The sequence below is a fragment of the Salvia hispanica genome, chromosome 2, assembly GCF_029641045.1.
Source record: "Salvia hispanica isolate PSC_SH4W2 chromosome 2, Shi_PSC_v1, whole genome shotgun sequence".
In the NCBI taxonomy this organism is placed as follows: Eukaryota; Viridiplantae; Streptophyta; class Magnoliopsida; order Lamiales; family Lamiaceae; genus Salvia; species Salvia hispanica.
In genome coordinates this window covers 3,420,448-3,435,114 of record NC_142693.1, presented here as the reverse complement: position 1 = coordinate 3,435,114, position 14,667 = coordinate 3,420,448, and the positions used below count along the sequence as shown (strand labels likewise).

The following is a 14,667-nucleotide window of genomic DNA, read 5'->3' as shown; positions in this document are numbered from 1 at the left end:
TCTTGGGGACTATGGAGTATGTAACATGCTTCTGATGGACATAGAACAAAAATCCACTTGCCAGGTCATATTTATGTAGAAGTTGTAGCAATTAATTTTTCTTTTTCATCCAACACTTAAAAATTAAAATAGACATAGAACAAAATCTACGAGGATGCATCGCAACTCCTAAGACGAATATCTTGAAACTACATACTATCATTTTGAGATAATTAATCATAATTAGAACTAAAAAGACCTATTCAAAATGTGAGAGTGAGACTTGATAGAGGATAGTTAGGTTTTTACCTTCCTTTTATGAATCGTGAATTGTAATTCCATGTCCAAAATTTCACAACTCGTCCGCCTCAATGGCCGGGATCGGGATCGATTTGGGCACGACGTACTCGTGTGTAGCTGCATGGCATCACAACCGCATCGAGATCATACCCAACGATCAGGGCAACCGCACCACACCCTCTTACGTCGCTTTCACCGACAACGAGCGTCTCATCGGAGACGCTGCCAAGAATCAAGCCGCCAATGCTCCTACTAACACCGTTTTCGGTCAGTGCTCTAACTATTATACCCTGAACAAAATCTACGAAATTAAGGAAGGAAATAAGATGGAGATAGTGAATTTTTTTATTATTACTGTTGCTTCTCAGATGCAAAGAGGCTGATTGGCCGTAAATTCAATGATCCAACGGTTCAGAGTGACATGAAACTCTGGCCATTCAAGGTCATTCCTCACCCCACCGACAACAACAAGCCTATGATTGTAGTGACCTACAAAGGAGAGGAGAAACAGTTTTCAGCTGAGGAGATCTCTTCAATGGTGCTCTCCAAGATGAAGGATATAGCCGAAGCCTATCTTGGTTCATCTGTGAAGAATGCAGTCGTCACCGTGCCTGCTTATTTCAACGACTCTCAGCGCCAGGCCACCATGGCTGCTGGAGACATTGCTGGCCTCAACATTGTAAGGATCATCAACGAGCCTACTGCTGCAGCCATCGCATACGGTCTAGATAAAGGGGGTGATGTGGCTAAGAACGTGCTTATTTTCGACCTTGGTGGTGGCACATTCGATGTGTCTGTGGCCACGGTTGAGGCGGGTGTCATTGATGTGAAGGCTATTGCCGGTGATACTCATCTCGGAGGGCAAGACTTTGACATTAGGATGGTGAATCATTTCGTGAAAGAGTTTGAAAGGAAGAATGGTAAGGATATTAGTGGGAATGCAAGAGCTATTAGGAGATTAAGGAGTGCTTGTGAAAGGGCCAAGAGAGTCCTTTCCTCCGCTTCCCAAACTAATATTGAGATTGAATCTTTGTTTGAGGGGATTGATCTGTTTTCGACCATCACCCGTGCTCGATTTGATGAGCTCAACTTGGATTTGTTCATGAAGTGTATGGAACTGGTTGAGAAATGCCTGAGTGATGCAAAGGTTGAGAAAAGCAGCGTGGATGAGGTGGTGCTGGTGGGCGGGTCAAGTAGGATTCCGAAGGTGCAGGAGATGTTGAAGGAGATTTTCAATGGGAAGGAGGCGTGCAAGACCATTAATCCAGACGAAGCTGTGGCATATGGTGCTGCTGTGTTGGGTGCAGAATGTGGTTGTTCGGATGCTACTCCTTTGTCTCTTGGTATTGAATGCTCAGGAGATGTGATGAGTGTAATTATTCCGAGGAACACACCTATCCCAACAAGGATGGAGAAAATTCTCTGCACGATGGTAGGCAAAAAGACCAAGGTGTGGCTTTCCGTGTACGAGGGCGAAAGAAGCAAAGCAACACACAAAAAAAAATCTGCTAGGTGAAATCATTCTCCGAGGCATTCCAGCAGAGCCGAGAGGTGTTGGTACATTCAACGTGTGCTTCGACATTGATGAGAACGGTATCTTGGATGTGTCAGCAGAGCACATAGGGAGTGGAGTGAAGAACAACATCACCATAACCGACTACAAGGGCAAGGGCATGGACAGGCTGTCCAAGAAACAAATAGAGAAGATGGTGAGAGATGCGGAGAAGCACAAGAGGGCGGACGAAGAGTATAGGACGAAGTCTGATTATAGGAATGCCTTGATGGAGTACGCGTACGGCATGAGGAACAATGAGAGATGTGTAGCAGGTATGATGGAAAAGGCCGACAAGAAGAAGATAGACAAGGCTTTCGCGTTGACTAAGATGTGGTGGTCTAATAGTAAGAGAAAAGAAAGTTTATGTATAGATATCTTCTAACCAGTTCTGGAGCAAGCCTCATTGTGCATGACTTTGGCAAATATTTGGCTAATTTCTGGGAAGAAAAGATGATGATTCAAATTTCAATCATGTTATTATGGAAGAAAAATGGAAGTCACATAATTAAAATTCTTACATGAAAATTTACTATTCGGCCAAAATAGTCTATGGCCTGGTCATAAGCTCCGGGGCAGTGGCGGACGCAGAAATTTTTGTCAGTAGGGGCTTTACTATATGTACTCTCATATCTACGAAAAATAGTCTTGTGGATGAAACAAGTTTTAATGCTTGTTGGTACTACCGTATAAAGATTGAGAGAAACAATGGTAAAGTACAATAAGAGAGCAGAAAATTTAGTGGGAATCTTTCTATAAATAAAAATGATACAAGTAAAAATACAATAAGTTTTTTCATAATTAAGTTGAAAAGAAAAAAGTCCAAAATTTAACTTATGGGTTAGAGTTACTAAGAGAATAAAATTTGAGTTTGCATCGATTATATGGAAAGAAAAATGAAATAATGCTTTATTAATTATGATTCTGGAAAAAGATATAGAGAAGACGAAAATTTAGAAGTCATTAATTGAAAATTAAGTTATCAAATTGAAATTAGTTTACAGAGTCGAAAAAAAAAATTAACGAAACACATTTTTATAGAAATCCATATATTTCTATCAAAACGAATAGTTTTTTAAGAGTAGTTATCCTTTAATTTAATTTAGTAGCCAATAAATGAACAGACATTTTTAAAAAGCACAACAACTTGACACATTTTACTATGAAGTTTATAATATTATTTGTAATAAAGTCATCTTCTTCCTCAAACTCATCTCGTCAGCTATTACTCTTCATTTTATCCTCTGCAATTTTTTATTTCTTATTCATTTCAGCCCCTATTACTACTCAACTTTTGATGATTTAGTCTTCAATAACAATAATTTAGTGAAGGCTGGAGGTAAATTTTAGAATTTTTAATCATTTTTCTAATAGAAAAAGTTCAAAAAAAAAAAAATTGGGTAGGGGCTTAAGCCCTCCCCCATCTATACGTGTGTCCGCCGGTGGTGGTGGAGGTTGCACAAAGCCGAGGAGGTAGATGATGCTGAGCCTTTCATTAACAAGATGGAGGAGCTTAAGAGGTTTTACAATCCCATCGTTGCCAAAACGCACCAAAGTCCCGGTATTAAGATGCGGATGAGTATTAAAAGCAAGGCTTTGCTTCGTTGGATAGTAAATAAATACAAGGCTTTGCTTCGTTGGATAATACATAATTTGTAGGGAATTTACCAAATGATGATAGCTACACTTGTTTGTTTTGAAATTGTGAAGATTTAGATGCAATAATACTGTGTTTGAGACAAGGCATTCTTCAACACATTGTTAACATTCTTCAGCTCTCTAGTGTCATGAAAATCTAAGTTTGGTGCAAAAACGGTAACACTAAGCATGGCGACATAGATGGAAAGTCTAGCATTTTCTAGAATTAAAAAAAAAAAGAGGATAATCCAGCTTCCATTTTTAGAATTTTCTAGTGTAACATCACTAATCGTATGAATAAACAAGGAAATCCTTTTTTTAACGGAAATGAATGTTACTGATTCAATTGAGATTCATTGGCCAATAATTATATATAAAAGTCTTCAAGTTTATCTTAATTTCATTTAACATGTTGCATCACTAGTTTTATTATTATCTAACTCGTTTATATAATAAACTAGTTTCATTTAACCAACGTGCGATGCACGACGGAATATTTTTTCATCATATGATTTTAAATTATTAATTAATTAATTAAAATAAAAAATAATATAACCATATAAGATTAAAAATATCTATAAACAACAATTTAATAAATATACTATTTAAAATAGAGCCAAGACAAACATACTTATTTGGACAACAAAGAAGAGAGTATCAAGTGTTGATACATTTGAACTATATTTAAAACAATCATTCATATCTCTCTACTGAAAAATGTAAATCACAATATATACACAATGTACTCTAACTATTGTAAGAAATATTTAGATAAAAATTCTCGAGTCAAGAATATTGTGATTCTCCCCTCTCTAAGAATTGTAAGAAATATTGGGATAAAATTCCCGAATCATATATACACACGGCACTCTAACTATTGCAATCAAAAGAAAAAAAACAACAATAAATAAATGAAAATTACAATAAAAATTATAAAATAAACTGAACTATAAGTCTAGTTGAGAAAAACCCTTTTTCTGCAAGACAAATTACATTACGGTTAGTGCTCTCAGATTGACGTATTATCCCCAAAGATGAAATCCTCCTAACGTATATAACATCTCAAACCCGCTAGGCACCGATGAACTTGATGGGGCTCCAAAAAATGAGTAATTCAATGTTCCTAAAATGTACAATAAAATGTTGAGAACTCGAGAGAGAATGAAAAATGTTTTTGTTGGTGTGTGATTCATGCACAACTCTATGCCTTTTATAAGCACAAAATTAGTCCATGAGAGATCATGGAATTAAAACATCATAAATTATAAAATTAAAACAATAGAGGTTACAAAATTTGACTTTTCTTATTCATTTTTATTGTTATTAGTCATGGATTAAAAGTTATCCTATTTAAAGATTTGTAACTGCTTATGATTGGCCGTTACTTCACATTGTATACATTCAATAATTTATACTACCTCCGTCCCTGAAAATTTGATACAGTTTACTATTTTGGTCCGTCCCTGAAAATTTGATACACTTCACTTTTACCATTTTTGGTAGTGGACCTCATATTCCACTAACTCATTCCTACGCACATTTTATTATAAAACTAATACTCCGTACTCCAACCAACTTTTTCAACTCACTTTCCATTACATTTCTTAAAACCCGTGTCGGGTCAAAGTGTAGCAAATTTTGGGGGACAGAGGTAGTAATTAATTTTTAAATAATAACTGAAAATTTGTAATTTTATACTCACATAAATATTCATGTTTAAACTTCAAAACTTATAAATATTTCAAAAATAATGATGAATTTATAGGTACCACATGTCATATATTTATAGCCTACTAAAAAATGAAGACCTTATTCTTAAACTTTTCACTTATCCCATTTATTTATAAAAAAAAAATTAAAAATAAGGGCTAAGATTGTAAAATAAATTTTTAAAATTTTACTTTATGTTCTCCTACATTAAATACAAATAAGATAGTTGACTAAACATTTCATGTTAAGAACGTATGTCATTATTACATAGATAATTGTAATAATGGTTTAATTTTATTGTATAATAATGTTCTTCAAGAGATTTTAATTTCTTTGAAGTTTTTAACATAAAAAAATTTAACCGATACATTCATCATTTATGCTCTTAATTGATTAATTACAAAATAGTTATAAATATTCAAATCTATCCCAAAACTTATAAAAATTCAAATTAAAGCCAAAACTCGCCTTTTATATATGTATAGATACAAGTAAATAGTAAAAATCATTTTTAGTTAATAAATTCAAAATAGACACAAGAAATAAACAAATTCTAAGAAACAAATAAGTAGAATTTTATGCAATTTTAGATAAAATATATGCACATATATTTCAAATTATTAGGGAAACTTATTTATTAGAAAAAAAATATAACTTATCTCGACTTAACCAAACTGGCGAAGATTTTGACGGAAGGAACGAAAGCGATCTTGGCGGCGGATGACCGAAGTAAAAGATATTGATGGCGCAGAGACCGCGGCCGAACGATATTGGCGATCGACCTCTATTTAAGCATGAAGAAGAGTTGTTGTGAGTGACGTAGAAAATAACCGATTATGTGGACATAATATAAATTAAGTAAGATAGCATTCGCCGGCGTCGACGGAAGATTGTGGTTCACTGCAACTAAGGAGATTAGCTTTGAGTTTTGTGTAAGTGACCATGGGCTTTTCCAATAAATTATTTATGTAATTATTTTATTGATCTAGCACTTTGATACACGTAGTTGTAATGACATAGCCACGCTTTCCAAATGTCAGACCTAAAATTATACTCCCTTCGTTTGGAATGATGGAATAAAGTAGAGATAAAGAAGTTTTTATTTTTAGTAATGGATTATCTTGGTCGGAATAAAGAAAATAGATTATCTTCGATAGGATAGAGGGAGTAGTAATAGTACTACTTATAAATCAATTAAAAACGAATTTCTAAAATTTTGGAATTTAAATTATTTTAGGTTTTGATTTCGTAATAATTCACTTAAAATTCTAAAATAATTCTAGATAAAAAAAATGATACTAAATTGCTAAATACAATACTTACAAATTGAAACAACACGTCAACACCCACTGCGAATTTAATAATATCATTCCAAAGCTGTAGCCGAGGTCGTGTGAAAAATACATGCAGACAGTGTATGTAGAAATTTATTTTGGTAATGGCTACATATTATGGATTTTGTTTCCACAACATTAATAGAATAATTTTCCTACGTTTTGTTGAAATAATAAGGGCTTTTACGCAATAATTCAAATAATATACTCCCCTCCCACGAAAAATAGAGCACATTTACTATTTTTTGTTGTCGACGAAAAATAGAGCACATTAAAAAAATGAAAGTTTTCAATAACTTCTCTTACTTTTTTCTCTTCTCTCTTACTAATAATATTGACCCACATTCCACTAACACTACTTTTCTCTTATTTTTTTACCCTCCCCTCTTACTTTATCAATTCCACATTAAAACCCGTGTCATTCACAATGTGTCCTATTTTTCGTGTACGGAAGGAGTAATAATATTCCGACAATATTATATGGAGTGATAAAATGATTTTTCTCTTGTTTAGGAGGGACTTTACCAATTATACATAAAACTCATGCCGAACTAAATGTTAATACTTTTTGGAGACGGATAGTGATAAAATGCAAACTCGTATATTGTACAAACTCTAAACTTTTCAACACAGTATCAACACAACGTCAATACGATTTCAACACAGTGTAAAATTTCAAGATTTTGATGTCAACATAGCATCACCGTTGGCATTGTGTTGACATTTGTTGTTGCTATTACTTTATCATCTGTTGATATTTTTTAATAGTCCAAATTATAGTTTGGAGTTTGTACTATAATTAGAGTTTGCATTTGATCACTTCCGTTAAAAGAAAAAATACACTGTTAAATCGAAGAGATACAAAGTAAGAAGAATATAAAATATAGCATTACCAAAATCCAAATAAAATAATAATACAATTAATGGGCCCTCTACTTGTGAAATAAAACACAATGTTTTGAGCCCAATTACATTAAATCCAATGTTTGAAGCCCAAAAGATTTCTTCACTTCAATTTCTCAGATTCTCCCAATTTCTTCATTTTTATCACTTGAATCCTTGATATTCCTGCAAATTTCTCCCTCAATTTGATTTCAATTTATCGGAAACAACAGTTCTCCAAATCAATCCAAGTATTGGGCAAAAAGTTTTGGTCAGCAGCAGAGACCAAGCCAATCCAATTCCTACCAAGTTTCAAGAGGTATAATCCCCATCCCAATCCCAAGCTCATTGCATCAATTCACAATCAGTTGCTGCTCGAATTAATCGAACAATTCGAAATTAAAGAGCTGAACTTCTTTAAGAAAACGAAAAATCGAGGTGAAGGTAGTCGGAGAGATTTGAGCGAGGTTATGGAGATTAGATTTGATTCATCAATGTATCTGAATTTGAATATGAATTGGAAGCACAGCGTTTGAATCCGCGCTTTAGAAATCCCTAATTCTAGAAGAAATGCTTCGAGCCCTAAGAAATTACAGCACAAATTCGCGTCGCGCCGTGGATCTACGGAAACTCAGGCCTATGATACTGAAGCGAATCGAGCAGCGCGCCCGCGACTATCCCGTCAAACCTATACTTCCGGTGGCGCGTGAAGTCCTCCGCGCCAGAACCGCCCTCTACAGCGGAGTCTCAACGCTCCTCCGCCACATACCGGTTTGGGCTTGCAAGTAATTTCACCAATCTCCCCCATTTTATTTACGTTTGTTGTTTCAATTTTGATTTCATAATCGAGATTGCCAATGTATGTGAAATTGAATTGAATTGGTTGTTTAACCTACAAATTATCATGTGTCCATTCTCAAAAAAAATTAGGCCATTTTGATTTGTTCATATCTAAAACCTTTTCTTGTGGTGATTTGGGATAAGACCATCTCCAACCATACACCAAAAATGAGTTTTAGTGTAGAAATCTTCTCCAATCATACACCAAACTCAAATTCGTTTTCGGTGCTTTCCCAAACATGGTGTAAATCTTAAATTTGGTGCAAATGTTTAGAGTAAAATTATTTTTTGGTGTAACGTATACTGGAAAATAGGTTAGAGTTTGGTGTAAATGATTGAAGATGGCCTAAATGTGATGTATATTTCTTCCTAAAAGAATTGCTCCTCATTGTCGTCGTCTCATGCAGTTAGGGGATTCACGACATACTTTAATTAATGGAACGAACAACCTTGGACTTATTTGATCATGTATTCCTTCAAATACTAAATTTTTATGTAGTTTAAATACCTGTTGCCATCAAGTTTCATGAAACTTCACTTGCTGATGTAGTGATGCCTGGTTTTTAGAGGGGAAAGATGGTGTATGTTTTGTGTTATTTGCATGAATCTATGTCTAGTTTTGAATAAATTTGAATAAACTTCATTTTTATGTTATCTTTATTTTTTTTGTGATAGATACTGCCCGGAAGTTTATATAGGTGAAGGTGGTCATTTGATTGAAACTTGCCACGGCTACAGGCGCCATGGTAAGAAAAAGGTCCATGAATGGGTAAATGGGAGCGTAGATGATGTTATAGTCCCAGTGGAATGTTTTCACTTGCAGAAAATGTTTCAGAACATAATCAAACATCAAGAAAGATTTGATCATCAACGCATTCCTGCAGTCGTGGAGCTCTGCCTGCAGGCAGGGGTCGATTCCAACGATCCAAGCGTTGTGATTACTCCATTCGACAATGCAGATGACCGTAGGTCGTTATCGGAGGATGATTTGAGATTGATAGGTCGACAAACTCTGGACGCGTGGGAGAAGCTTCGATCTGGAGTTCACAGGTTACTGTTTGTCTATCCGGCAAGAGTCTGCAAACACTGCTGTGAAGTCCACGTAGGGCCATCGGGGCACAAGGCTCGGACATGTGGAGTGTTCAAGTACGAGAGCTGGCACGGGACTCATTTCTGGAAGAAGGCGGGGGTGGATGACATGGTTCCTCCTAAGAGAGTCTGGTACAGGCGCCGCCAGGATCCACCTATACTCGTTGATAAAGGACGCAATTACTACGGCCACGCGCCTGCTGTTGTGGATCTGTGCAGTAAGGCCGGTGCACTGGTCCCGTCTACATACTTTACCATGATGAAAATAGATGGCTTGACTGCTCCTGTTTGAATCGAATCGTCTCGGTTTGTGAAGATGCAAGCAAGAATGACTTCTTCTCTATAGTCTCCGAGATAGGTGGATGCTGTCATGACGTCCCCTTTTCTCGATCTCGTTGGACCTGTAATGTGCTGCCGGATGTGCCACGTCATTCCCTCAGCGTAGGGCGACGCATCGGAGCCGCCCTGAGAGAGGACGGTGTTGAGGAATTGTTGGGTGAATTGAGACATTTTGTTAGGGATTGAGTTGCAGAGGAGGTTGGGAATTTGGAAGAGAAGACTGCCGCTTTTCTATTTTTGAAAGAGAAGATTTCAATTTCGCCGAAATAATATAGTCGGAAAATATAGGAGTAATAGTTAATGTCACGATTTTGATTGAAAAATAATTGTGACTCGTAACTTTAAAAATGAGTATATAAAAAATTGTTTACCAAGTTACTAACTGATATTGATATTACAATAACAGTAGGCCAAACATAATAGTAATGAAATTATTAATCATAATATGTTACTCTCTCACACAGCATAAATTTGCCAAATAGACAAGTTCATATTGCATGCACATATAGTGTCATTTTTTCCACATTTAAATTAAACCCATTTATAACACATTTTGAGGTTGACGAATTTCTTCAAAATCTAAACATATTTAGGCAGATTGAATAGATTTTTGTATAATTTTAGTATAATCCATCATTTTTATTTAGATAAACAAGAGAATTATTTTAGCTTATGATAACACCAACAAATACATATATAGTACTCCCTCCGTTCCTTCATAGTTGAGTCATTTTTCTATTTCGGGAAGTTCCCTCATAGTTGAGTCATTTTCATATATAGTAACTTTTTCCTCTTTCTTACTTTACTCTCTCTTACTTTATTCTCTCTACTTTATTCACTTTTTACTTTATTCTCTCTACCTTTTTCTCTTTCTTACTTTTTTATCTATTTATTTAACACACTCAACATTCATTTCTTAAACTCCGTGCCGAAAAGTTCCGCCTCAACTATAAGGAAACGGAGGGAGTACTAATGGTATAACCATTGGAAAATTCAGTTTTAGCTTATTCCAAAACTAATTTCTGCCTCTATCCCTATTTTAAAAATTCCAAAATCCGAAAAACTAAAGAACTTTCATCAAATCGTCACAAAATTACATAAATATGTTATACACACAATACCCAAAATAGGAAAAATACTTCCTTTGTACCATAAGTGAGACTCATAGTCAAGTAAATACCAAAGTGATTATACATGGAGTAATATAGTACACAGCAAACAAGTAAGAAAATGCAAGAGATAGGCAGAGGTTAGAACCAAAGGGCAAAGTGTATTAACACACATTCCACAATTAACACAATAAGAGTTCAAATTCATTGAATTCACCAAACAGTACACAATTGAAGATGGGCAAAACAAAAAGAGGAAGATAGGAAAGAACAGAATTTGTATAAACGGCAGCAGCTAGAGCATTGTTGACGATGATGAAGAGAAGCTGTCTGCAGCAAGAAAATGGAAAACTAAAGGCCTAGAAAGCTCCCCTCTCAATAGCATCCTTGTTAGCATCTCCAAGAGCTGCGTCCTTCAAGTATTTGTCAGCCAACTGCACTCTCTTCACATTGTCCTGCTCCGCCACCAGCATGTTCCCGTACTGCAGCAGCTTCTCCAGCGTCATCTTCGGCTGCTCGAACGCCGGTGGCCCCTCCCTCGAGTTCACCAGCTTCGACCCGATGTTCTCGATCCCCACTCCGCTCACCCAGTCCCTCACCAGGTCGTCGTACACCCGAGCCCTCAGTGCACCGAAAAAGTCTGCATGTTTGACCAAATTAGAACAGACGTAGTGGCGAATCCAGAACATAATTTTGATGTATAGTAATGGAAAAAAAAAACAAAAAAAAAAAACTTCGTACCGATGGACTGGCCGGGGAAGGTGTCGACGAGCTTGGTGACGGCCTCCTCTGGGACTCCGTCGGTACGGAAGATACCCTTGCAGACACCGATACGGTCCTCACGGGTCGGGGCCCAGTAGAACTTCTCCATACGCCCGTCACGGATGAGGGGGGCGTACAGGGTGGAGAAGTCGTTACCCGTGACGATGATCGGGACACGGGGGTTCTCCTGCTTGTTGTACATACCCGGGAGCTGCACGTTGGTCGGGTTATCCGCGATGTTCATGAGCGTGGCGTTCACCATCTGGTTGTTGACGGTGTACTGGGTGGTTCCTCCCATACGCCCTGCACCGGCGTCGAGATCGTTGATGAAGAGGCAGCACATCTTCCCCTTCTTGATGATGTCGGCCGCCTCCCTGTACCGCTGCCTGATCAGCTTCGCGGGCTCTCCTGCGTTCCCGCTCTCGAGCTCTCCGGCACTCATCATGATCGGGTTGATCCCCATCTTGCGGAAGACGAGCTCGCACTGGAAGGATTTCCCCTGCCCCTTCCCTCCCCATATACCCAAAATCAACGGAATCTGCACCAAAAAAAAAATTAATATAATAAGGCCTTTTAAGGGGTGAATGACTAACAGAACCATATGTATATATTACATATGGTTCTGTCAATAAGACAAAGAAAAAAGGAATTAACAATACCTTAATGTTGGGGAGTGTCATGAAGTTCTTGGAGAGATGGACGACGAGCTTGTCCATGAAGGCGGGGGCGATGTAGAGCCCGTCGAGCTTGTTGTCGAGGTTGTACTCGCGGAGGCCCTGGCTCAGGTACTCGTACGAGCTGAGGACGGGGTCGTGGGTGCCCATCCCGGACGGGGCCTGGAAAAGGGGGTCCACCATGCCCTTGCCCCTGGTGATGTCCTGCTGGTCGTCGGAGACGTCCTCAATCAGCCCCTTCCACCTGTCTCCGTCTGTCTGCTTCACCTCTGCCACCACTTTGAAGCTCGCCTTCTGGGCGTTGCTAGATTTCGCGCCGCTCGCCTTCTTCAGGCTCGTGCCCAGGAACGAGGACGTCGGCACCGCGCCTCCTCCGTTGGACCCATTCAAGTTCAACTGCAACATTCATTACATCACATTACATTTCATTTCATTTCATTTTTATTGATACTTATACTTATATGAACAAAGATAGAGTAGAGTACTACATACCGGTACGCGGTTGACGGTTCCGATGGTCGACACGGCGGCGGCCATTGTGCGATTAAGCTGCAGAGGGAGGTGGTTGTGGTGGTGGTGGTTATTTAGTGGCTGTGCAACACTTGAGATAGGACTGAGATGTTATATATAGTAGGAATACACAAACTTCATACCACATTGGATTGGCCTATCACAACTAATTAGCCACACAATGAAGATTGCTTACATGACACGTGGCGGCTGGAGATTGAATGGCGGTTGGAGTAGAAATTGAGGTTAATATTTTTGCTTTGCTCTTCTCCACTTAAATTGGGTCATCTTTTAGTTACCACACATGCAGCACTATGTACAACACAAGCTAAGATCAAGTTTCTCTTTTTCTTTTTTCTTTTATTGCTATTTTCAAGAATTACAAAGTTATCCTGTTATTATATGGTTTAGAATTGTGAAAAGTATATTTGTTTTGTCCTTATTTTGGTGCCTGCAGTGTTGGGTCTGCTGCATTATTGAGGTTCTATCTTCTTCTTTTCTTTTCTTTTTTCTTTTTTTATTTGTGAAATAACTCTAAGAAAATTATTATGTCTATGATGCTTCAGTATATTGTGGCGATGGATAGAGACTCTGGAGAATTACAACCTTACATTTCTCTCTTTGGTTTTGGAGTTTTTGTTTATTGAATAGTGATTAAGGCTTATTTGTTTCGTATTCATAATAATTATGCATTTTGATGTACATCATTTTTTATTCTTGAGATGATAAAGATGAGCTCATGTCAACCTCTAAGAGAACTTCAAACTAATTTTTATTTCACTACAATGAATGGAAGTTTGAGAGCAAAAATAAAAGTTTGAATCATATGATAAATTAGTTGGGACTGTCTAGTCTAGTGACATAGTTCTCATTTTTCAATACTCAGTAAACCAGGACAAGAAAATGTAGACAATTAATATAAGTAGGTAGAACTAAAAATACTTCACTTAGAACTGTTATACTATGTGTAGCACTCTTAATAAATAAAAAAATGAATAGGCAACAAAATTTGTATGGGTGGAACAAATTTTTATGGTGTCTTTCACCTATATTTATCAATAATATATGATGTTGCCGTTCAGTTTGATGGACTAGACAAGATTAATTTTTATGAATCGGTTGGGCAGATAGCGCTCACTACTAAATTTCTGAACAATGTCATGTAGTATAAGTCTCGACTTATGAGTTTCGACGTTTCCCATGTAACAAAATTAATCTCGATTAATTTGGGCCTAATTAAATGTCGGATAATCTCAGAATAATTTAATGTTAAGACATGTTGAAATAGAGATTATGCTTTTTTTACTTTGTACTCGAGTGGAAGCGCAGCAATTAGCGGTTCGGATCTTCTAACCTAAAATCATGTGTTATAGTAGTACTAAACTCAATGTCTTAAGTATGTTGTAGAAAATACAATAATCAGTGTATATAGTGAATCCTAATTAACTAAATTAATTAAACTATAACCCAAGCGATTCAAAGAAATCTAGAGTTCTTTTCAAGTGGTCTATAGACTTGTTAGTTATATTTAACATATGAATATGAGTTACTCCCTCCGTCCACGAATAGGAGTCCCGTTTTGCCATTTTTGTCCGTCCGTAAATAGGAATCCCGGATCACTTTTACCATAAATGGTAATAGGGTCTCACCTTCCACTAACTCATTCCACTCATATTTCATTTAAAACTAATATATACAAGTGAGACTCCTATTCCACTAACTTTTTTCCACCCACTTTTCTTAAAATTTCTTAAAACTCGTGCCGTCCATAAATGAGACTTCTAATGGCAAACGGAGGGAGTAAATACAATCTTAGCAACTCTTTTATGTATTTTAGGGTATAAATTTATGTTAGGTCTCTTATTCTCTCTCTTCTCTCTAAGTACAAGAAGGAGAAGTGGTAGTATATAATAATTTGGGCTTAGCCATTTTGGCCCATCAATAAATGG

General features: G+C 37.0%; 2 protein-coding genes and 1 pseudogene across 2 annotated transcripts; 2 read left to right on the top strand and 1 right to left on the bottom strand.

Moving 5' to 3' along the window:
- The first annotated feature begins 350 nt into the window (after nucleotides 1–350).
- On the top strand, nucleotides 351–2,216 carry LOC125224161 (heat shock cognate 70 kDa protein-like; annotated as a pseudogene).
- A 5,365-nt stretch (nucleotides 2,217–7,581) lies between these two features.
- APO4 (APO RNA-binding protein (DUF794)) lies at nucleotides 7,582–10,045 on the top strand. The gene is made up of 2 exons (XM_048121409.2): nucleotides 7,582–8,180; nucleotides 8,911–10,045. Exons 1-2 carry the CDS (start codon nucleotides 7,966–7,968, stop codon nucleotides 9,614–9,616), a joined length of 921 nt encoding a protein of 306 aa, XP_047977366.1. The 5' UTR covers nucleotides 7,582–7,965; the 3' UTR covers nucleotides 9,617–10,045.
- A 909-nt stretch (nucleotides 10,046–10,954) lies between these two features.
- LOC125219420 (ribulose bisphosphate carboxylase/oxygenase activase 2, chloroplastic) lies at nucleotides 10,955–12,859 on the bottom strand. The gene is made up of 4 exons (XM_048121398.2): nucleotides 12,701–12,859; nucleotides 12,194–12,604; nucleotides 11,514–12,072; nucleotides 10,955–11,412 (listed from the first exon to the last, which is right to left on the bottom strand). Exons 1-4 carry the CDS (start codon nucleotides 12,743–12,745, stop codon nucleotides 11,132–11,134), a joined length of 1,296 nt encoding a protein of 431 aa, XP_047977355.1. The 5' UTR covers nucleotides 12,746–12,859; the 3' UTR covers nucleotides 10,955–11,131.
- Nucleotides 12,860–14,667: the final 1,808 nt, after the last annotated feature.

Bases quoted from the DNA above. Each gene is read 5' to 3' on its own strand.
- LOC125219420 (XM_048121398.2), bottom strand. From the start codon at position 12,745: ATGGCCGCCGCCGTGTCGACCATCGGAACCGTCAACCGCGTACCG. The intron at 12,605-12,700 runs GTATGTAGTACT...TGAATGTTGCAG, and splicing joins GAACCGTCAACCGCGTACCG to TTGAACTTGAATGGGTCCAA. The intron at 11,413-11,513 runs GTACGAAGTTTT...TCAAACATGCAG, and splicing joins CTTCCCCGGCCAGTCCATCG to ACTTTTTCGGTGCACTGAGG.
- APO4 (XM_048121409.2), top strand. From the start codon at position 7,966: ATGCTTCGAGCCCTAAGAAATTACAGCACAAATTCGCGTCGCGCCGTG. The intron at 8,181-8,910 runs GTAATTTCACCA...TTTTTGTGATAG, and splicing joins ATACCGGTTTGGGCTTGCAA to ATACTGCCCGGAAGTTTATA.